The 22,395-nt window shown below is 52.3% G+C and overlaps 1 protein-coding gene across 2 annotated transcripts; it reads left to right on the top strand.

Annotated features, from left to right (window-relative positions):
- Positions 1-13,975: 13,975 nt before the first annotated feature.
- On the top strand, positions 13,976-21,688 carry KRT2 (keratin 2). Of its 2 annotated transcripts, XM_040642509.1 has the most exons (10): positions 13,976-14,912; positions 15,896-16,110; positions 16,457-16,517; positions 17,278-17,373; positions 18,010-18,174; positions 18,474-18,599; positions 19,353-19,573; positions 20,658-20,692; positions 20,790-20,984; positions 21,099-21,688. In XM_040642509.1, exons 1-10 carry the CDS (start codon positions 14,319-14,321, stop codon positions 21,260-21,262), a joined length of 1,872 nt encoding a protein of 623 aa, XP_040498443.1. In that variant the 5' UTR covers positions 13,976-14,318; the 3' UTR covers positions 21,263-21,688. The 2 variants fall into 2 exon arrangements, with proteins under 2 accessions (XP_040498443.1, XP_040498442.1); XM_040642508.1 differs by having other exon boundaries at positions 20,790-21,688.
- The last annotated feature ends 707 nt before the right edge of the window (positions 21,689-22,395 follow it).

The raw sequence follows: 22,395 nt of genomic DNA, 5'->3' as shown, positions 1-22,395 counted from the left end.
CTGACAGATGGAGTTGCCATACGTTCCACCAGCTACAACTGCAGGCGGACGCAGGTCTGCTTACTGGCAATCTGAATGCTATGAGCAACTTTGCCCTTGACCAACACAACTTTCCTGCAAGGTGAAAATTCCTGTAAGCGTTCTCAGGAAAAGAAAATATACTCCTCTTGATTTGCACAGCTGTTGCATTCCTCAACAACGCAGTTGTTGAGAACAGAAAACTGAGTAAAACCACTTTGTGTGTGTATGTGACATGGAGTTGGGTTCTGGGCTGAGCCATTATAAATGGGGGGGTGTTCAAAAGTTGTTCAGGAAGTCTAGCATAATCTGGATCATGCTCACTAAATGTCAGTAGCAGCCCCCCAAATCACAGTGACAAGCAAACAACTGACTCCGCAGATTTCCTAAAGATTTCTAGGGCAATACCGTTGTTGTTGGTGGTGTGTGTGTGTGTGTGTGTGTGTGTGTGTGTGTGCACATGTGCTCGTGGAGTGGGAGAAGTTGTGGAAAAGCTAAACTCCATCTCAGAGATGGACCCCGATTTGTGTGACTGTTTCCATTAGTTTCTGTTTCATTTGCAATCAAAGAATCTTACTCCCTTAAAAAAAAAGGAGAGAAAGAGGAGAATCAAGAACAGACTCCCAAGACCATTCTTCCCAAGGACAGAAAAGAAAGACAAATCAGTAGAGTGTACAGGAGCAGTCATGGAAGATGGGAGAAATGAGAGTGTGATGTCATGGAAACCAAGAAGGAGGAAGCACAGTCCAAGAAACAGCCAGGAAGAGAGGTCAAGTGTGAGTGGAAGGTTCCAGGAGGAGCTACACATTGAGAAGAGCCTAGAAACATGGTCGGGATTTGGGCAGATGAAAGGGATGAAGTGGGCACTACTGGCCCATTCCCTTGTGAAGAGGATGTGGCTAATAGGCTGGCTACAGTGGGAGGCCAGAGAAGTGTTCTATAAAGTTGCTGGAGCCAGAGTTTGCTGGCGTTTTGTGCCAGATGAAAGGGAGGGTGAAGATACCCCCAAGATATTTGGGTGGTGCCAGCAATTTTTGGTGTTTGTTGGAAGGATGGATACCCAAGCTGCCCTAGGATGCTCTGTGTCACTATGTTGCTCCTCCCATATCTGCTGGAGGGAATGTGGCACTCCCTGACATCCATTATCAGAAAAATGGAGCAGTCTTAGTCAACTTATGACCTTCCCAGGTTCACCTTGGGTTATTCCCACTCCTCCCTCATGCCCACGCCCAGTTTCCAATCTGTCAATAGGCTCTGTGAGTTCTGTCTAAGCAGTACAGGGTGAACTCTGCTGGTAAAAGGCTCCTTTACACACCACGATGGGACCTGTATTGGGTATCGCAAGGCAGTTGTTCCCAGGCGCAGTGAGGGTGAAGATCATGCAATTCGAGTATTTCAGAAAGTTCTCGGGAATAATAAAAAGACGTTTTTCTGGGTTCTGTTCTGCTAGTCATGAAGACGTAAGGAAGCAGTTAAATCCTTCTTGGTCCAGAGAGCCTCTGGTAGTGGGGAAAAGGTCTCCCCGCAGTGTGGTGCTCAATCCTGAGCATTTGGAAAGTTTGTGTGACTCTCTGCAAAGCTAATGTGAACTCAGGGGCAAGAACTGAGGCGAAGGAAGGACTTGAAAGGAGATCAAAGATGACCAAGGGTGGGCATGATGGTCACTTTCACTGAAGATGGACCACACCATTGTTGAAGGAAGAGAGTGAGACCTGTTCTTGCTTGGCAGTGACAAGGGTCCCTCTGAAGAAAATCTTTCACCCCTGTCCAGTTGTCTGATGGTGGTAGGAACTGCCCCGTGAGATGACAACTTAATTTCCACCAGAGCTACATGAGTAGACTGGCCTTTCCCAAGGCCAGGGTACTTCAGGAGAGAGTCAACTGTGAATGGAACCACTTCCAACCTTGAGATCTCCTTCTTCCTTCCCCCATAATCTCCCCAAATCCTCCATATTCTTCTTCATCTCTTCCTTCTCCAAGTCTCAGATTCAACTTTCAGAATATTTTGACTCTTTATTTAAGAAGGTATCAAAGTGTGATCTTGGTTTGAACTGATTGGATAGGTGATTTGGAGAACATTTTTGTTTGTTCAGTTGAGAAAATGCCAGAATTCAATCCTTGAGCATGGGTTGTTCATGATGGGGTGTACCTGAGGCAAGGACTGAGGTGAGGCCATCTTGCCCCTCCTCTAGCTAAATGGAGGTATTCTTAATTAACTTCAGTTATTTGGAAGGTGAGAAGGGGTGTGGGGACGGGTGGGTCTTCTACTCTCATTCCTACTCTGTATGCAACAGGGTAGTTGATTAGCCCCTTTTATTACCAGCCTTAAATTTCTCCTGTTGTCAGCACAGTTGATTCCCTTTTGTTCTATACCTGGTGGAACTGGAAGAATATTCTGGGCAAGTAAAAAACAGCGTGTGCTACCTCAGTGTCCCAGAAGAAAGCTTGAGATGTTCCTGCAGTTGTTCCTGCAGTTGAAACCATTCCTCATCAACATTCGCAGGTTGACATTCGAGTATCTTCACTCACACTGTGCTCACTGCTAGGGTGTGTTGGGATTGGAGAAACTCCTCTGGGCTCCAGGGGAAGCGCCCAGTTTTGGCTGCCTTCTCCTCAGTAATCCTCTCTCTTGGCTTGATAATGCATAAACAAGGTTTCCATGGTGAGGACATCAGCCTTTGAGGCAAGGCTGTGTGGTAGGAGCCTCACGCCATCTCATTGGCACATGTGACCTGCCACGTGCCACCACAGGGAGGACTGTACCTGGCAGGACCAGGGCAAGAAATGCAGACTATCCCGTGGTAGGACAATCACCAGCCTGTGGTTGTTGAAGGTCTGATGGAGTGAAGGTTGGATGATCTTGCTGCCGGACCCAACCTATTAGCCTCTTCCTGGGCCATCCACAGAGGTGTGAACAGGAAGGAGCAGGCGGTTTGATGCCTTAACATCCTGGGGGAAGTGTTGCAATGAAAGATTTAACAGCCTGGAAAGGACACAACTCCTGTTTACTTCCTATTTTCCGTCATTGTGGGTAACTGAGCATTGATTGTGGTATCTATTAAGCCCTCACAGCTGGTTTACCTGAAGCCTTTTCTGGCTGGAAATTCCACGCTGTCAGGGGTAGGTGGGTCAGTGGCAGGGCTGCTGGGCTGGGTTCTTCTTGTGTCACGGGACCTTGACAGGTCACTGAACTCAGTTTCTCCTTACAAATGAAGGCATCAGTTGGGGTGGTCTCTAACCTGTTTCTGAGCTGTTAATCCAGAGCCTGGAACAGAGCGGAGAGCCTTTCAGAGGAGGGCAGAGCACTCTCCTCAAATCTCTGTGTGGGGAGCAAGCATTAGGCAGAAGAGGGTGGAGTGAGCAGAAGTGGGGCTCACAGAGGGATGTGGAGCCTGAAGACGTTGGTACAAGTCCTAAGTCTGCCATATTACTCACCTGGTGACCTCAGGCACATCTCTTATGACCTTACAGGCTCAGTTTGCTCATGTGCGAAGTGGGCATAAGAGCACCTGCCCTACTTACTTCAGATTGTGAAAGCGAAGTGACATCTGTGAGGGTGATCTGAACTGTTACGGGGAGGGCGCATCACGACCACTGTTCTTGGAGAAAGCCCTTGAGTGTGGGGCGGGGCCGGTGGGCAGCCACATAGCTGGGGTGCCTGGAGAAGGCTGCTTCCTTAGGGTCCAAGGTTCTTCCCTATGGCTCATTCTTACAGGTCTTGGAACACTCAAGAATCTTCCTTTTAAAAGAAGTACTCATCCATGGGGCAGTTTCATATTCTAGAACCGATACCACTAGCTCCGCAAGGAGTGGCTGGTTCATACCCGAGCAGGGCTGAGCCGACTGCCAGTATCGGTTCCCCAGTGGGGACCCAGCTGGGGAAGCGACAGGAGCTGCAGGGAGCAGGGGACCGGGCAGTGGGCTCGAGAGCAGGGTTGGGTGGTGATGTTGTTTTTATTTTATTTTACCGCAATGTTGACATTTCTAGACGTCTGTGACTTCTGTGGGCAATGGGAAAACAGAACCATGTGCTTCCTGCTGGAAACTGTGCTAAGCGCCACATGCATTATTTCCTTTATTTTCATATCAACTCTCTGAAGTAAAGACCACCATCATGCCCACTTTACAGATGAGGAAATAGAGACCACGAAAGGGAAGGTAGCCCTTTTAAAGTCACGGAGCTGGTAAGTGGTGGAGCTGGGATTCACTGTAGGCGTGTGACACACATCCATGTCCTTAACCAGCGTGTGATGTGGCCTTTGTGTATTACATGTGAGGGTCATTTATCATCATAGCTTTTCTCCCCCTGAACACAGAGTCCCTCAGAATCTTGTCTTCCTTTTTTTTTTTTTTTAAAGATTTTATTTATTTATTTGATAGAGAAAGAGAGAGAGCACAAGCAGGGGGAGCAGTAGGCAGAGGGAGAGGGAGAAGCAGACTCCCTGCTGAGCAGGGAGCCCAATGTGGGGCTCGATCCCAGGACCCCAGGATCATGACCTGAGCCGAAGGCAGACGCTTACCTGACTGAGCCACCCAGGCGCCCCCCTCAGAATCTTTTCTGTTGGGAGACTGTGGTCACATTTTCCACGGAGGCAGAGGGCGAGGAGAAGACCGAAGGGATAGGAAGAGCCCCCAAAGGCCCAGTTCTGGAAGGCAGTGCTTCCACCACCCAGTTAGAGCAGGGCAGCTTGGCCTTGGACCCAGTCTCAGAAGCTCCTTCTCATGCTGTTTCCCCACCAGGAGCCTCACAAAGGTTGATAAGGAGCCTTGCCCTCCCAGTCCTTTGAAGGACCCCGGGTCTGCCCGGGTACGGGGGAGGCTGCTTTCCCCAGCACCAAGCAGAGAGCCAAGTGCTGTTGCTGAAAACCCCAGTGAGGCCATCTCCTCTGCCATCTCCCGGCCTCAGCAGTAGCTTAACCTAAATCCCTTCCCTCCACTGCCTGGCATTACTCCCTTCCCAGGCTCTCAGGAGAAGCTGGTGGACACTACGCCCCCCCCCCCCCAAGGTGGTTGTCAGAGTTTTAAGGCAAAGGGAAAGCCTGTTTTTCCAGGAAAAACCATCTAAGCAGTGTGAGGGCTGGACGATGACATTCTCCAGGTCACTGTCTGGGAAACAGTTTGCTCCTAGGAGAGCCACGATGCCAGACCCACACCAGGGTCTATGTGGGGACTGGGGCTGTAGGAACTTTCTGCGGGAGCAAGGGTTAGGAAGGTTCAGGGTCATCCTGGGGGTCAAACTAAACCCAATCTCCCAGCTACTGCTCTAGGGAAGCAGGGAAGTGGAAAATACGGGAGGAGGGCACCTGGTGAGTAAGACATCAAACCCCAAGGGTGTGGGAGCTATTAAAACTCTGTGGAGACAGCCTGGCACTTCTTTCAACAGCACTGAGATTAGCAGCGGGACAGGCTCCTCACTCCCTGCATTCTTGCAGCCCTGCTCTAGTCCTCCCAGGGGGAGTCACTCATCTAGTCACGGCCACCCTAGTGTCTGCCCCTGGAAGGCCCTCCAGCCCCCAGGGCACTCTTTAGCTCCCAGCCTCCCCACAAGTGCTGAGACCCATTCCCCCAGGGGGTTTAGTGGCCCTGATACAGCCTTGATTTACTCATTTCCCACTGGCCTGGAGCACTGCCCTCGGAGCACTGCTATGCCAGAACCTCTGTGCCCAAAGACAGCAGCTCCAGGGCCTCTGAAACCTGTTCTCAGCGAGACCCTTGGTTCGTGCCTGCTGTCTCCTGCAGTAACACAACACAGGGCTTGCGAGCTGAATTCACTCTGTGAAGGGAGGAGAAGGCGGCTGAGATTTGCCCTGTCCTTTCTAGTTGGTGACACACCCATTTTCAGGGAGGCGGGAGGAGGGAGAAGACCACTCCTCTTTCTCACACTGTTATCTGATGATCTGTCATCCTCCTTCTCCGCCCCCCCACCCCTCCGCCCACATGCACCTCCCCTCCTCCTTGCTCCCTGCCCACTGTCTCCACCCCCTTGAGTGTGAACAGAAACCCTGACCACGCTGACCTGGCAAAGGCCTCTTCTCTCGGCCCCCATGTGCCGCTGCGAAGCAGTGGCTTGAGAGAGACGAGTCCGTCAGCACATTTGGGCAACATCGAGTGTGGAATCCAATTCTGGGAGTCAAGGCCTGGCGCAGGCGGCAAGAGACACAAGGAAGTGAGATCAATTCAGGACAGTGGTGTGTCAGCATATTTGGGTCATGGGTCCCGGAGCGACTCCGGAAGAGCTTTACCCCGTCTCCTTAGTGAAACTGCACAGCCCCACACGAGCATTTTGTAAGAACGCAGCTTTGCAAGCACTGCCCAGAGCCCCGCCATGGTCTCATGCTTCAGAACCCAGCTTGGGAGTCTGTGCGCTGAGATGGGCAAACACGGTGTGACCACTCGAGAAAGGGGTGCAGTAAACCAGTGAGGGGAACAAGGCACAGGTGCTGCAGAGTGCGGGAGCGCAGTGCTGGGGGGGTGGGCACGCCTGGGTCAATCGGAAAAGCTTTCCAGCAAAGGGGGATTCAGACGGAGCAGGCTCTCCTTGGGGACGTGGGATGTGTGGGGAGGAGCCAGGAGGGCGGCCGGTCCAAACGATTGGCCCTCTGGTGTCTGGAGAGACACTGGGAATCCCTGCGATGAACAACAGCGTGTGTCCTGGGCACGAGGCCTGTGTCCTTACAGCAAACCCTTCCATGCCTCAGTTTCCTCGTCTCATACCACACCCTGGGGAATAGAATGAGGGATGGGAAAGCAACCCGCTAATAAAGGACAAAGTCCTATGCAGAGGGGAGATACTGAGGTCCTGCCAAGGAGGCCAAACCAGGTGGACGCACCACCCCGTCCCCTCCGTGGTCAGTGCCTCCAGCTGCTGTGACTCCTGCTCCCCAGGAAGCCCTGCTTGGTGGCTCCTGCCCTCCTTTCTGCTGTCTAGGTGAGCGCCCACATGGTACGGGGCATCAGAAGATGTCCTGGGCTTGCCTAGACAGCCCTACCACAACATCCCCAACATAAAATTCTGTCATTTTCATCTCTCTTTCTTACCAGAGAAGCATTGTTTCTGTTTAATAGTGACAAGCATTGGAGCTAAACCTACAGGGAGAAGTATGGACATCATCCTGGTCCTCTGGGGACTTCCGTCGTACGGATCCTGAGCCAACTGCATGGATAGAGTAAGCGGTCGCCGGAGGACAGGCCTTGACCAGAGGGCGCGGCTGCCTGGGAGCCTCCCTGAAACATGGGGCCCGGGAAACGGTCAACATATTACCCTTTGGGGTCTAAGGGCCAGCTGAAATGCGACTTAGAGGCCTGGTGGGGAAGGTGGGCTCCATACAGACTCTCCACTGCCGGTTCTGCTCCTAAGGGTCTTTGTCGGGAGGTCCTGTGACAGTCCCGTCTCTGGCTCTTGCTCTGCATGGGAGAGAGACAGCACTGAAGCCCGCAAACCCAGGCCAATGAGTAGCCAGACAAATGCCAGAAACGGCAAAGCTATTTCCACCCAAAGGAGGAGAGAGAGCCTGGAGATTTCACATCCCAAGGGCTCCAAATCTCCGACCGACGGACTTCTCTTAAAATTTTTCTGACTCACTCATGTGGGGTCCCAAAAGGAGAGGCAAAGTTCTCTGCTGCTCCCAGGGCTGCTGGTGAGCTCTGATGCCCAGGACAGGGAAGGGAAGGAGAAGCGGCAGATCTAGGTTTTAGCTGCTGTGCCCGGCGTTTGGAGGTGGCGAAATGCTATTTCAAAGACACAACTAATTATTACCAGCTCTATTTCTAGACATCTCTGAAACACAGAGATATAAACTGGAGGAGCTTCTGGGTGGGGGTGGTGGGGGTGGGGGTGGTGCTCAAGACGGAAGGAAATCACGCCTCTCAGATCCAAACTGGCCAAGCCTGCAGGGGCATCTCGGTTCCTGCCTGCTACCAAAGCTCTCCTTCTCCAGCCGAAGCCATACTTGTTTGACCTTCTCCTTCCTCTCCGGCTTCCCTCTGTCTGCCTTGCTGCTGCCATTTCCTCCCCTCCCCTCCCCTCCTGTCATTTCTTTATTTTCAGTGAGAAAATCAACGAAGGTCTGGGTCTGCACGTTTTGTTCTCCAGGTTCTCCCGGAGTTTGCCCCAGCTCGCAGGGCTTCACTTCTTCATGTCCCTTTGAAGCACAGACTGACTCCTGAGCTGAAGGGATCCTTCCGGCTCTGTTTTGCAGCACGTCCATTTTGCAGATGGGAAAACCAAGGCTCAGAAAGGCGGAGGGCTGCCCCTAGGTCCTAGAGGCAGTCGGTCCCAGGGCTGCAAGGAGGATGTAGATCCTCTGACTCCACTTGCAACGTTCTTCCCAGTCCTCTTGGTTTCCAAGCCCCTCAGCCCACAGGGGAGGAAGGGGAAGCCTGGCAGGAGGAGGACATGCCATGGTCACACAGTCACTTGCAGGCAGAGGGGCTCGACCTTTACAACTGAACAGGCTCTTCCCAGTTTGTCACAAAGCTTCCCTCATAAAAGTACTGCTAAATAGACGCACACAGACTGCTTTGACCACCTGGCAGGCTGTGAGTGTGCCCGTGGCTCATGCAGCTCTAGTTCGTGTCACGAACGTGACGCCAGAAAGAACGCCTGTATTAGTCCTATTAGTCATTTGCTGTTTAATTAGCAATGATTTCACTAGCTTTTCTTAAGGTTTAAAAGGTTCTTAAAGAAGAGTTTGGAAGACCCATGGTTTCCGATGTGAAAAAAAAAAAGGTGGCAGAGAATTTTGAACAGTTATCTTTTTTTTCTTAATAAAAATTCCTGGGCAAGCAGGTCATCCAGAGGCAAGCTCTTTGGCTGTTCCTTCCAAATGAGGCAGCCCGGAGCCATAGGTCTGAAAGCATCTGGAAGAGCTTTGTTGCTACACCGAGGAGCAGAAATCTCTTTTTTTTTTTAAATTTTTTTATTATATTATGTTAGTCACCATACAGTACATCCCTGGTTTCCGATGTAAAGTTCGATGATTCATTAGTTGCGTATAACACCCAGTGCACCATGCAATATGTGCCCTCCTTACTACCCATCACCGGTCCATCCCATTCCCCCACCCCCTCCCCTCTGAGGCCCTCAGTTTGTTTCTCAGAGTCCATAGTCTCTCATGCTTCATTCCCCCTTCTGATTACCCCCCCTTTCTTTATCCCTTTCTTCCCCTACCGATCTTCCTAGTTCTTATGTTCCATAGATGAGAGAAATCATATGATAGTTGTCTTTCTCTGCTTGACTTATTTCACTTAGCATTATCTCCTCCAGTGCCGTCCATGTTGCAGCAAATGTTGAGAAATCATTCTTTTTGATAGCTGAGTAATATTCCATTGTGTATATGGACCACAACTTCTTAATCCAGTCATCTGTTGAAGGACATCTCGACTCCTTCCACGATTTAGCTGTTGTGGACAATGCTGCTAGGAATCTCTTGAAATAAGAGGTGATTTGTTTGGTTTTCCACAATTCCATTTGTTTTCATGCTTTTCTCTCTCTCGTTTTTTTGAGGGGGAGGTTTCTTCTCCTGCCTCCTCCTACCATTATCCGCAGTCAGGCCAACACAGGGAGCCTTGAAATAGGTCACATGGGGGCAGCTTTAATGATGGGGAGGGGAGAGGCAGGGGCTAGGGGTGGGAGGACAGGTGTGGTCTGACAGCTCGGCACAGGGGCACTGCTGCAGGACCGGCAGGCGTCCAGGTAGAGGAGCCGAGGGCGAATGACAGCCGTGTAAAGCCGACATAGCGGGAAGGCACCCCGAGGGTGAGGGGAAGGGGAAGAAGGAGGCAGCATTACATCTGGGGTGGGCTGGAGGAATATCTGAACTGTGAGGAAGGCCTGAGTGGTGTCTCTATGACGCCCTTACTTTTCTGAAATCACAACCAGGGTGGAATGGACTGTCTGACAGCTGTCTGTCCTTCCACGCTGCGGTGGCTCTACAGTTAACGGGCAAGAGAAAGAACATTAGTGCCAGCATGGGGGGAAACATGGTCTGGGAAACAGGCCCGAATGAGGGTTGGGGCTGGGAAGGACAAGAACTTTCCATGAAGACCCATTTCTGGCTCTCCGTGTTGTGAGTGAAGACGTGTTGCAGGTGAGAACACAGAGGCAGACATGTCAGAGGGGTATCATGAACCAGACAGCATGGAAGCACCCAGACGCCTGTCCCCGCGAGCTGTAGGTAGCCCCGAGAGAACTGAGTTCACGCAGCCATGCACTGAGCCTGTGCCCTGACGCCGTGGAGAATGAAACAGGGAGGGGTAACTTCCCATTTTCTGATGCAGATCTCCTGGGAATTAGAAAATTCCCAAATAGAAAATGAGAACTGCGTGTGACCTCCATGGCCACAGCAGAGGGAAAGGAGGTGACGGTGCCGAGTGCCTGCTGCGTCAGGCCCTGTGCTGGAGGCTGCGTGTCAGGACTGCTGGTGTGCTTCATTGGTCCGAGCAGCATGCGATGAGGCCCTGCTGTGGCCCCGGCAGCGTCCCTGCCCTTATCCGACTGTTGCTGGGGTCTGTGCTGCTTCCGAGCAGTGGGCACACTCTGATTTCCTGATAAGCCTGTTACGTCCTATGTTCCAAGGACTCTGCATTCCCAAACGGAGTCCACACAACAGAGTGTGGGGCTTTTCATGCTCTGGGTGCCTGGCTGCCCACCAGCTTGGCGTCTCAGTTACACCAGTTTGGCCAGGACACCTTCAAATCAGTAGCCGTGCGGTTCGTGGCTCTAAAAAGAAAAAGGAGTCAAATAAAAAAGCCAAAAAAGGACAGAACAAGAAAGGAGAGGTCTGGGGCTGCAAAGAATGACCCTGGGACGAGTGACTGAGTGAGCGGGGTTAAGATAATCATTGACAATCCAGTGTCCCAGGGGAGATATTGAGCAAGTGGCTTCTCCTGGGAGCCTGGGAGCCTCCTGTCCCCCCTTCCCTTGGCCCCGGAGCCGCCAGGCTTTGGAGCAGGATCCGGACACTTTGACGGAGAGTACCCTGTTTAGCAGCCAGTGCAGGGACCGGGACAGGACATCTGCTGCCTTTACGGGTCTCTGCGGCAGGCTGGCCTGTGGGTGGCTGGTTTCCAGCCTGTGTGCTTTCTGAGCTGTTGATGTTATTGGGCTCTGTTGACTGTTAGCCCCTAGAGCACCCTGAACTCAGCTGCTGGGGCTGGAAGAGGAGGGTTTGCGGTTTGTTTTGTTTTTGAAATCCAAGCACTTGGTTTCAGCAGCTTGGTTCAGCGATGCTTTGAGTCCTTGGAAGGAGGGACTCACGTTGCTGGCAGGTGGAGGGGAGCCCCTCCTTGATAAGGGTGAGTCAGAAGCCGGAGACAAGGTCCAGGTGGGATCTTTGGGGAACAGGTGCAGGGCAGGCTGTAAAGACTCAAACGCTGCTCACATCACATTCCCGTGTCAGGGAAGGCTGCCAATTCCCAACCCCAAACCCTAAGCATGATTTTTGGATCCTTAGGCTTATTCTCTGAGTGACTGCTCTGTGCTGAGGGGTTGGAGGTTTGGGGTAAAGATGAATGCGACCCAAGCTCACATCCGGGGACGTGGCTCCTTGCAGCACAAGGAGGACGTGACGGGCTGTGAGAGAGGTACAAGGGATTGTGGGCAGGGGGGATCCAGTCCTACCAGGAGAGTCTGCCCTCTGCGTCCATGTGTATTTCTCAGGGGCTGAACAGTTCCCTTCACAGCGGGGGCTTGCTTTTCTGCTCCACTGGCCACGTTAGAGGCTTTTGACGCTTAGGAGGAAAGTGTTTAGGGGTCTGCGCTTGCCAGCAGCTTGTTGAAAGAAAGATTTCGTCCTACAGGATGATCCCTCTTCTGTTATCAGAGGCAGTAAAGCCTAAAACCCATTACACCAACAGATCGATATCCTTGTGGGGTAGTGGGGGATCCGGGGCAAATGTTCCCATTTTATAGGTAAAGGCACTGAGGATCACAGGGGAAGTCAGCCGCCAAATCACAGGCAGACCTGAGTCTCCACTCCCACCGCGCTCCCTTAGCGAATGCGGGACATGTTATCTGGACGAGCACACCGAGGTGATATAAAAGGTAAAGCTTAAAAATATGGAAATAAAATGTTATCTGATATTTAAGCACCTGGAGGTTACGTAAAAGGTAAGGTTAAGAGTATGGAAGTAAAATGGTGTATGATATCAAAGTTGCATTAATTCTACCCTCCACATTTCAAGAGAAGAGGACTCTCCTTCTTGAACTTGACTTTTAAAAACTGGCAAATGGGTCTAGAAAGGGCAGACGCCCAGTGGAGACAATGGGAAGGGAGACTTGGAGTGAAAGCAGAATCATAGAGCAGTAACGTAGGCAGACTGTGTGCCCGGCACAAGCCTGGGGCATAGCAGATGCTCCATAAATGTCCCTTCCTTTCCTTCACAGAGGGACTGAGACGCCTGTGGCTGGCGTGGCCTGGGCATAGTCATGCTGGAGTAATGGACAATTAGGGCGGTGCTCAGATATCCACAGATAAGGACGCAATTGATTTTGAATTGAGGTTCTCTCCAAAGCTTTCAGCCTTAGGATTGATTTGCCTGATTATGATTATATAAGCCAGATTGGGGGAAAAAAATCAAGGAGACACATGGGTTTGCTTCCTTCAGCATTTTCTTACTGCAAACCAAGTAGCACGAGCGGGTAGCTCCCTGTTCTCCACCCTTATCCCTGCTCCAATCACAGGATTGGGGATTGCGGGGGAGGGAATGTAAGAAGGAACATGACACTTTCTGAGTTTCTGCTACTAACTAGGAACTGTGTTTAGCACATGCCACGTGCTCTGCTCTATTTTTTACAATAGCCATATTCTTCTTATTTGCTTTTGGAAGTGAGGAAATTTAGGCTCAAAGAGCATTTTGAATGATCCAGGGTCATTTAACTAAAATACGATGAAACTGAGACTTAAACTCAAATGTATGATTTTTATGTTATTTTCTGCTCACTCTGTCCTGGGCCCTGAGAAATCCTGGTTCTGCAACGCATGGGCTACGTGGAATGCACGACCTTAGCACCAGAAAAGAGAAGGAGATAGCTTTGCTTCACCCAAAATAGTAGTGATACCTAACATTTGTATCGTGTCATGGTTTTCAAAACACTTTGTGTGAATTTCCCATTTTATAGCTAAGAGTACAGAGCCTCAACGTTGAATTCAAAGTCACAGAGCCTGGAAATCGCAAATTGGGGCTCACACCTAGACCATTTGACCTTAAATTCCATTCCAGTCCTCACATGCCTGGCCACACAGGCAAAGGAAGGACTGCGATTGAGTTTAGGGGTGGATGCTCTCTGCTTTTGGTGACTCGATGGGTTTTCTGGTATTCGTCCGTCCCTGGTGATCTTGAGAAGTCGGACTTCCCGGCTGCCTAGCAGAAACACCCGATAATACATGATTACTGACTGGTTACATCAATAGACACTCAGACCTTGGAGTCATGGAAAGCCTTTGATGACAGCCTCTTGCTGGGTGCTCAGAGTCGGACAGACCCAGGAATAGAGAGGTTTTTCTCTAAGTCCCTCATCCTTTGGGTTTTCATGTGGGTAAGTGACAGAGTTGATAAATATGAGGACTTCTAGTTACAAGAAAGAAAATTCTCCTCCTCTCAGTGACTGACTCTTGTGCTCTCCTGGTGTGGTATGTATGGGAAGGAGTCAAGATATTTTGAAAAATGCCAATTTTTTTGAAGCATCCTAGGCCAACTTCTTTCTGTAAGGGCATGCATACCTGCCCCTGTTACTTTGTACTCCACAAAATTACTTGTGGACACTCTCCCTGGAGCAGAGGGAGAAGCAAGAACTCTAAAGCTGCCACTGAGGGGCCCCATAGTTAATAAGCCTGTCACCTCTTTCATCAGCCTCACCGGGTGGCAAGCCGGCACAGGCCCGGTGGTAGCTGCCCTCCTTTGGGTTGGTCCAGAGCAGGGAACAACATTCTGCAGAAGGTCTTTTTTTTTTTTTTTTTCTGATTGAGAAACCCACGTCCTGATCTCCTCTTTTGATGATTTCACAAAAATCGAATTGCATGACAGATGCCCAGATAAACAGGAGGAGTTTGCAGTCAAAGCAAGTTTTGGGATGGAGCTGATTAGTAGATTTTTAATGGCTATTAGCTTGATAATCACTAACCAGGCGTAGCTTCCAGGGAGACCAAACCCATGCACAAGTGTGTCCACACCCATGCACACTGACACCTCATTGGCAGGTATAAAAGGGGGGGACCCTGACAGTCTCCCGACAGCAGAGCGTAGTCTCCAGCCTTAACTCGTCTCAGAAACCTCAGTTTTCCTCACTGGGCAGAGGCGTCATGAGTTGTCAGATCTCGTGCAGATCTCGAAGAGGAGGAGGAGGAGGGTTCCGGGGCTTCAGCAGCGGCTCGGCCGTGGTCTCCGGTGGGAGCCGGAGATCGGCCTCTAGCTTCTCCTGCTTGAGCCGCCATGGTGGTGGCGGAGGGGTCTACGGCGGTGGCGGCTTTGGCAGTCGGAGTCTTGTCGGCCTCGGAGGCACCAAGAGCATCTCTATTAGTGTGGCCGGAGGAGGTGGAAGCTTTGGCGCCGGTGCTGGATTTGGTGGCAGAGGCGGTGGCTTTGGAGGCGGCAGTGGCTTCGGTGGAGGTGGCTTTGGAGGCAGTGGCTTCGGTGGAGGTGGCTTTGGACGCGGTGGCTTTGGCGGAGGCCGCTTTGGAGGTGGCGGTGGCTTTGGAGGTTTTGGAGGTTTTGGGGGTTTTGGCAGCATTGGGCCTGAAGAATTCCCCGGCGGAGGCATCCACGAGGTCTCCATCAACCAGAGCCTCCTGCAGCCTCTCAACGTGAAAGTGGACCCAGAGATCCAGAACGTGAAGGCTCAGGAGCGGGAGCAGATCAAGACACTCAACAACAAATTTGCTTCTTTCATCGACAAGGTGAGTCACGAGAAGCTGGCTCCGTCCGATGCTCAGGATGCCCCGCTTCCACTACGCACCGGAGAGGAAGCAGCTCAGAGTCACTTCTTTTAGGAGGCCTTGGTGTGGTCAAACTAGCCTGGCTTATTTCCCAAATGGCAAAGATGCTGGCTTCATGGGCTGCGTCTTCTGAAACAGTCTGCAGCTAGAAATTAAGTATGCCTTGGGCTTCACTGTTTCAGCCTAAATAAGTAAGATTTATGGAAAATTCGGAAAATCGTGGGAAAAACTGAAATAGACAGGTAATGGACTGAGGAGTTCAGGCCAAGAGGCAGCAGGTGTCAGAAGGAAGAAGTTGGAAAGACATCTTCTGAGATAGTCTTTCCTTCCCTGGAAGTCATTACTCTCTTAAGTTCTGGAAAGCTGAACCTGCTTGGGGTTGAGTGAAATTCCCGCCTTCAAGAGAAGCATGCTCAGTTTTGTGACCTATAAATTCTTTATTGGGGTCACTTTCGAGCGTTACAGGGTTTAGTCCTACTTCAAGGCAGATGAACTTGCCCAAGAAATTTATGAGGCTCTTAAAAATCAGACCGAGGAGCCCTGCCCTGCAGTGCTCGCACACTCAGCACCTTTAGGGGCAGTGCCAGTGGACGCCTGTTTTTGGTTTGCCCAAAACTTTATAGGACTTTTGCTGGGAATTCAACTAGGATGGGAGAGGGAAATGGCCTGGAGTCTCGGGAGCAGCTGCAAACAAGATAGTGGGCGGTGAAGTAGGAGAAAGAGTTCTCTGCATGGAAAGTGCCAGATGTCACATTAGGAGTCTGTAGAACTTTCCAAGTGTGGAGGCAGGGAGCTTGGGCTGGATCCGGCATCCGGCTTGTGAGCACAAAGCCGCGTAGACTTCTTTATGTCCCGAAGCAGGATCAGAGCTGCCTCTGGCAAGTGAGGCTCGCCGGTGGGAAGGGCAATCCAGAGCTCCCGTGCTCTTCCTCTGGTCCCCGCAGGTGCGGTTCCTGGAGCAGCAGAACCAGGTGCTGCAGACCAAGTGGGAGCTGCTGCAGCAGCTGGACGTGGGCACCCGCACCACTAACCTGGAGCCCATCTTCCAAGCGTACATTGCCAAACTGAAGACGTACGTGGATACGCTCTCTGCAGAACGGACATCCCAAGATTCAGAGCTGAACAACATGCAGGATCTCGTTGAGGATTTTAAGAAGAAGTAGGTGGCCGAGTAAACACTGAATGGATATTGACTGTAGCCATCCGATCATTCCCCCAGGAGGCCCCTCATGTCCCCATTGCATTTGTGGTGATGATTTGTGTGTGCCTGTTCTTTGTGAGGAAGACATTGAGGGCTTCAGAGATCGTGTTTTCTTCACATGTTTGGGAGTTAATTTATAAAAAGCATCCTTATTTGGGACATCATAGTTAGCATTTGGAGAGTGAAGGAGTGTTCCATACTCTTAGAGAGTGGAGGATTTGGGGGTGAGTCCAGTAGGAAAGGGGAAAGAAAAAAGTAAACAAAGTAGAACGAATCTAACAGCTGTGTCCCCGGATCCCCACAGGTACGAGGATGAAATCAACAAGCGCACAGCCGCCGAGAATGATTTTGTGACCCTTAAAAAGGTGAGCAAGAGAATGTCACGGCTGGGTGGGACTGAGGGGGCTTCAGAAGCCCACTGGATCCAGGCAGACGGGCTGGAGTACAACTCTGAGTGGAAACAGCAGCAACCAGAGGAAAGGATGAGGCATGTGCACCGCTGGTTCTCTTGAAAACAAACGTGTCTGCAGTTCAAGCTGCTGGAGCATTTCTACCGATAACCTCCTTAAAGCTTACGGCGGGCTGTGCAAGACGCAAACAGAAAGCACTTCCGTTTTCTTCTAAAGAGCTGAGGAAGGGATGGACATCCCTTAGGATGCTAACAGATGCTGTTGGTCGTGCTGACGAGTTTGGGCTAGAAGGCAGAAGTGTGGCTTCTCAGGCCGGTTCCTGCAGAAGCTTTGGTGTAAAATCCACAGAAGTTCCAGAGAGGTGGGATGGACGGACGCCATGGGAGAGTTGAGGGCTGTTAACAGGCACTGGGCCCTGTAGTGGGAACACACAGTGTCTCAAGCAGGAGGGAGAGAATGGTTGACAAAGCTCGTCCCGCCAGAGCTCTGATGGTCTTGGGGAAGGTGAGCAGTGGACGAGGGCGGGGGCCCCCAGTCGAGGTGCACTGTGGACTCCGCGCCAAACGACGCCCCATGGAGACATGGCTCACCTGAGGTGCCTGGGATGTGGGACAGCAGCTGACAGGGACTGGGTGGAAGAGAGGGACAGAAAGTGTGGGGCCCATACCTTGAGCCGTGCGTGAGTGTCGCCAGAGGCCCCTGACGTTTTCTGCAGGATGTGGACAATACCTACATGACCAAGGTGGAGCTACAGGCCAAGACGGACGTGCTGACCCAGGAGATTGAGTTCTTTAAATTCCTGTTTGATGCGGTAAGGAGGCTGCTCCTGGAAAGCCCCTTGCTTCCCACTCTTCCTACCAAAGCAGTCCTTCTCAATGGGCAAAAAGGGGGGATGAGTGGGGTTTATGGACTGGCTGACTCCCACTTTGCCACCACTCCAGCCTACTAGGGGTTTCTGGGGTGCAGGTCTTGGAGGAGAGGAACTATCTCTTCTGATGTCACAGGAGTGAAGGCTCGGGAAACCCGGGACACTATCCCTTCACTCCATTCCTCCAGTGTCCAGCTGCCCTTAGGAAGAGAGCCGTCCTTTTCCCATCCCCATGTCTCATGTACTTCAGACCTCCCCTCCGTGTCCATGTGTACACATATCTTCCGAAACATTTGTCATCCACAGGCTTCTTTCTGGGGGCACCAAACTTATCAACACTGTCTAAATGGTGGAGGCTAGACAGCAGGGAGATCAGAAATAGATGCCTCTCCCATAATTCTCTGCATCCCCTTAGCAGAGGCCTAAGATGGGTGGTGATCTCGCTTTCTCCCAGCCATCGTATCCCACCCAGCTTCGTCTGAGTGTCTGTGTTTCCCTAACACTGGGGAGGGGGCTGCCTCCTCACCGCTTTTGGCTGTGGGCAGGGAAGCCATGGCCAGACCTCCCATTGTGTTGCAGGAGCTGTCCCAGATCCGGCAGACTATCACCGACACCAACGTCGTCCTGTCCATGGACAACAACCGCAGCCTGGACCTGGACAGCATCATCTCTGAGGTCCGCGCCCAGTACGAGGAGATCGCCCGGAAGAGCAAGGACGAGGCCGAGGCGCTGTACCACAGCAAGGCAAGGACGCGAGAGCAGAGAGAGCCACAGCTTGAACAAGCTGGGTTTCACCTCGGCCAGAAGTGGCCAGTGAGATGACAGGTGCCTTTGTCTAATGGAAGTTGGGCCTCATTCCCAAGCAAGAGTGTCCACGGGACCACAACTGCCCTCAACTAAGAATGGCACCGACTCCTTTTGGGGATGTGAGATAGCCCCCCACCTCTCACGAAGCCGGCTTGGTTGACCCGCCCTGTAGTAGACTTTCCTTAGCTCCAGCCAGGCTTTCTCCAAGCTGCCACTGTCCTCCTCTTCCCGTACAGTATGAAGAGCTCCAGGTGACCGCGGGGAAACACGGAGACAGCCTGAAGGAGGTCAAGATGGAGATCAGCGAGCTGAACCGCGTGATCCAGAGGCTGCAAGGGGAGATCGCCCATGTGAAGAAGCAGGTGGGCACAGCCCTGAGGGCTGTGCGGCTCCAGGGGTCGGGTCGAGTGGGGCTTGGGCGGGTGGGAAGTCATGTGTCGGTGTGTGGGGGGGGCGGGAATGTGTGAGCGTGTGTGTATGTGTGCGTGTGTGAGAAAGAGGAGAAACTGAGAAATTCTCGTCTAGCATATGTTGATCTCAAACATCTCGAGCGTATCATCAATTAAGGCTTGTAACAATTTTTATGGTGGCCTAAGAGACGTTCCAAAGTGAGGATTCGTGCAGGGAAGGACTGTGTTACCTTTCGGATTGCTTCCACAAATGAAAGGGAGTGCTGACAGATAAAGCACAAGGTCATTTGGTTGCGGGGGGTTGGAGGCAGAGGGTCCCCTCCCACGCTTGGCATGGGCCCTAAGCACCAGCGGTGGTGGTGGGGGCAGCAGGTGTGGCAGGGAGCTGGCCAGCGGATGGGCGTGAGCTTGGAAGAGATCGTGTGGGGCAAAGAGTCGACTCCCAAGGCAGCAGAAGTTCTGTGAAGCAGTCCATGTTTCATCTGCAGCTGTAAACTGGGATAATGCCCTGTGTTGTGAGGACAAGGGTCATCACGGGGAAAGCATAAGGGTCCAGTCACAGGTGACTGGAAGACAATGCCCCAGGGATGACCAGGGCCAGTGAGTCTGGCTTCCCACACCCTAAACACATTTTCCCCCCAAGCCCCCCTGCCAGGCAGACTCTACTCTCCAGACCAACAGAAACCTTTCCTCCTTCTCTCCCAGTGTAAGAGTGTGCAAGAAGCCATTGCGGATGCTGAGCAGAAGGGAGAGCACGCCCTCAAAGATGCCCAGAGCAAGCTCTCGGACCTGGAGGATGCCCTGCAGCAGGCCCGGGAGGACCTGACCCGGCTGCTGCGCGACTACCAGGAGCTCCTGAACGTCAAGCTGGCCCTGGACGTGGAGATCGCCACCTATCGCAAGCTGCTGGAGGGCGAGGAGTGCAGGTGGGGGGTCCTGGGGAGGCAGAAGCCCCTCTCTCCTAGAACCAGGGCTGGAGGCCAAGGCAGGGAAAGCTGGGGCGGGGGGTGGGGAGCAGGGCCTTCTGACAGCCGAGAGCTGACATCGCGAGGTTCCTCAAGCAGCCATTCTCGTCCCAAAGCATTAGTGTAGAGTTGTAGATTTATCAATACGGAATGACTATCAAAGCAGATTAAATTCAGCAAGTTAATCTTGGTCTTTTCCGAAAGAGAAAATAAAATGTGGTGAAAACAGGTTAGTCCTAGACAGCCTGAAACATTGGCCTATGGGTAAGCAGGGTGCACGGCGCCTTCTCCCTCCACCTTGTGACCCGGAGCAGGGGGACCATGTTGGAAGGTGCTGACTGGCTGGCTATTCCCCGGCAGCAGGTGCCAGACCCGGTTCTGTGCAGATTTCTGGCGTGACAAACTGAATCATTTGCTCACCTCCCAAGGGGCATCTTTCCCTCCTCTGTTTGAAGACCCTCTCTGAACCCTTTGTCCATGTTAGCGGCATCCCCAGTGATTTCATCTGGCTGAAGCAACCGGAAGGGGGAAGCCACCCCAGGCCACCAGCAAGCCAGCATGACAAGGAGGAGCCGCTTTGCTTCGGCTGTTGCTCTGCGCCTGTCTTCGAGGCCAGGCCTCCTATGCCCCGCCTGCAGGAAGAAGCGGGAAAGATTTCGGATGCAGCCAAGGCGGCAGGGGCAGGAGGGTAGACTAGGGAGGCTGTACAGAGTTGTAGTTCTTTCTGAGTTGCATGTTCACAGTGCAGCCTCGTTTCAAAATTTCTAGCAGGGCTTGGGATCGGACTATCAGACCGATGGGTTTCAATTCAAAACTGTGTTGCAAATCAGAAGTGAATTTGCTTGTCGAGATGCCTCGGGCTGCTACGCCGTGTGGACAGACGTGGGGCCTGCCCACCTGTGCGATCTGGCAGCACGGAAGAGAGCGGGCTCTGGAAGGCCCCGGTGGCTGGTGGTCGAGGTGCATGCTTGCAGGCGGAAGCTATGGAACGCTGCACACAGACCCCAAGGGCCCTGCCATGAGCTCTTTTTTCTGTTCCTGACAGGATGTCCGGAGACCTCAGTAGCAACGTGACTGTGTGTAAGTAGTGGGGGGCTCCTGTCCCATGGGGGGTGTGTCGGGAGGACGCAGGCCGAGGTGGTCGGAATTGCCATGGGGACACCATCTCTCTCCGCAGCTGTGACCAGCAGCACCATATCTTCGAGCGCGTCATCCAAGGGCGGCTTTGGAGGCTATGGGTCTGGAGGTAGAGGATCCGGTTCTGGAGGAGGCTACAGCTCCAGAAGTGGCAGTTACAGCTCTGGAGGCAGGGGCTCAAGCTCCAGAGGGGGCGGTGGAGGGGGCTACGGCTCCGGCGGCGGCTCCAGAGGGGGTTCCGTCTCTGGAGGAGGATACAGCTCTGGAGGCGGTTCCAGAGGAGATTCTAGCTCTGGAGGAGTATACAGCTCTGGAGGCGGTTCCAGAGGGGGTTCCGTCTCTGGAGGAGGATACAGCTCTGGAGGGGGTTCCAGAGGAGGCTCTGGCTCTGGGGGAGGCTCTGGAGGGGCATATGGCTCTGGAGGTGGCTCTAGAGGCGGTTCCAGCTCTGAAAAGGGTGGTTCTGGCTCAGGTGAAGCTTATGGTTCCAGTGTGACCTTCTCTTTTAGATAAGGGTGGAGGTCCCCTCTTGACTCTTGCGCTTTAGAACGTAGAAGCCTGTCTCTGCACATCCAGTGGACAGCAGGTGAAACCTTGTCATCCACCTCTGATGGCACTTTGGAGGAAAGGGATGCCCACACACCATGTTTGAAATATCTTCTCTCCAAACCCATTAGTTGGAGCCAGTGACACCCTCTGTGCCCTAGGGAAGACTCTGCATTGCCTGGGCTTGTACTTCCAGCCATGCCCCCTTTCCTGGCCCCTCCTTGCATTGCCCATTTGCTGGTCCTTCTCCTGACGACTACTCTGTTGGGGGCCTCATCTCAAAGCCTGCGCCTTTCTCGTGGCCCTGCCCCCAGGGAAACCTGTTTCTGTGTACATAGCCCACCTTGCTGGCTCTGCATCTAAAGTGCTGTGGTCTTGGTGTCTGCACAATAAACTTCATTTGCAATTTATAACATGTGGTGTGTGTGTAATGTCAAGCCTTGGCAGAAGTGGGTAGCTGGGAGTTATTATTCATCGCTGTCTGATTAAGATACCAGAAAATGGAGAGATTGGGAAATGATAAAAGAGAAGCTTCCTGGAGCAGGGACATGTTGCTCGGAGGCAGTGTGGCTGGGAGAAGCCAAGGGTATTTTTTTTTCTGGACGTCTCTAACATCAGAGACAGGAGGGGCTAGCCCTGGAGTCAGGGCATGGGGGTGATGTTCTCAGAAAGTATTTGCCAGATGTGGGGACTGTGATATTGCCAGGAGGGTCACAATGGGATTTGTGGAAAGTTCTCATTCCCAGGAAAAGCCACTCTTAACAAGCTTTTCCAGCAGCTGTCCCCTGCCCCTCTAATCCTCTTCTCACATGAGCTCTGATCTGAGGTCCCTTCTCCTCAGGGCAAACCAGCTGAGCCCCTGGAGTTCCATTCAGGCTGTCTGCTTCCAAGGCCGAATTCCCTTAGCTCAACCTAGGTCACAAACACTCTACATCCCGAAAGTTCTAAGTCCCCAGCAGGAGTTCTCAATGAAGGCTGAACAAGAGGGTCTGGGGAAGTCTCTGGAGAACTATAAAGTGGTCTCCAAAAAAAATCCAATCACTATTTTCACAGAACATTTTTCCAATTCTATCAGAGAAATCCCCCAACACATTCAGCAG

Source organism: Ursus maritimus, unplaced genomic scaffold (assembly GCF_017311325.1).
Source record: "Ursus maritimus isolate PB19 unplaced genomic scaffold, ASM1731132v1 scaffold_26, whole genome shotgun sequence".
NCBI classification, from domain to species: Eukaryota; Metazoa; Chordata; class Mammalia; order Carnivora; family Ursidae; genus Ursus; species Ursus maritimus.
The sequence above is the reverse complement of the archived record's forward strand: the minus strand, read 5'-3'. Positions and strand labels throughout refer to the sequence as shown.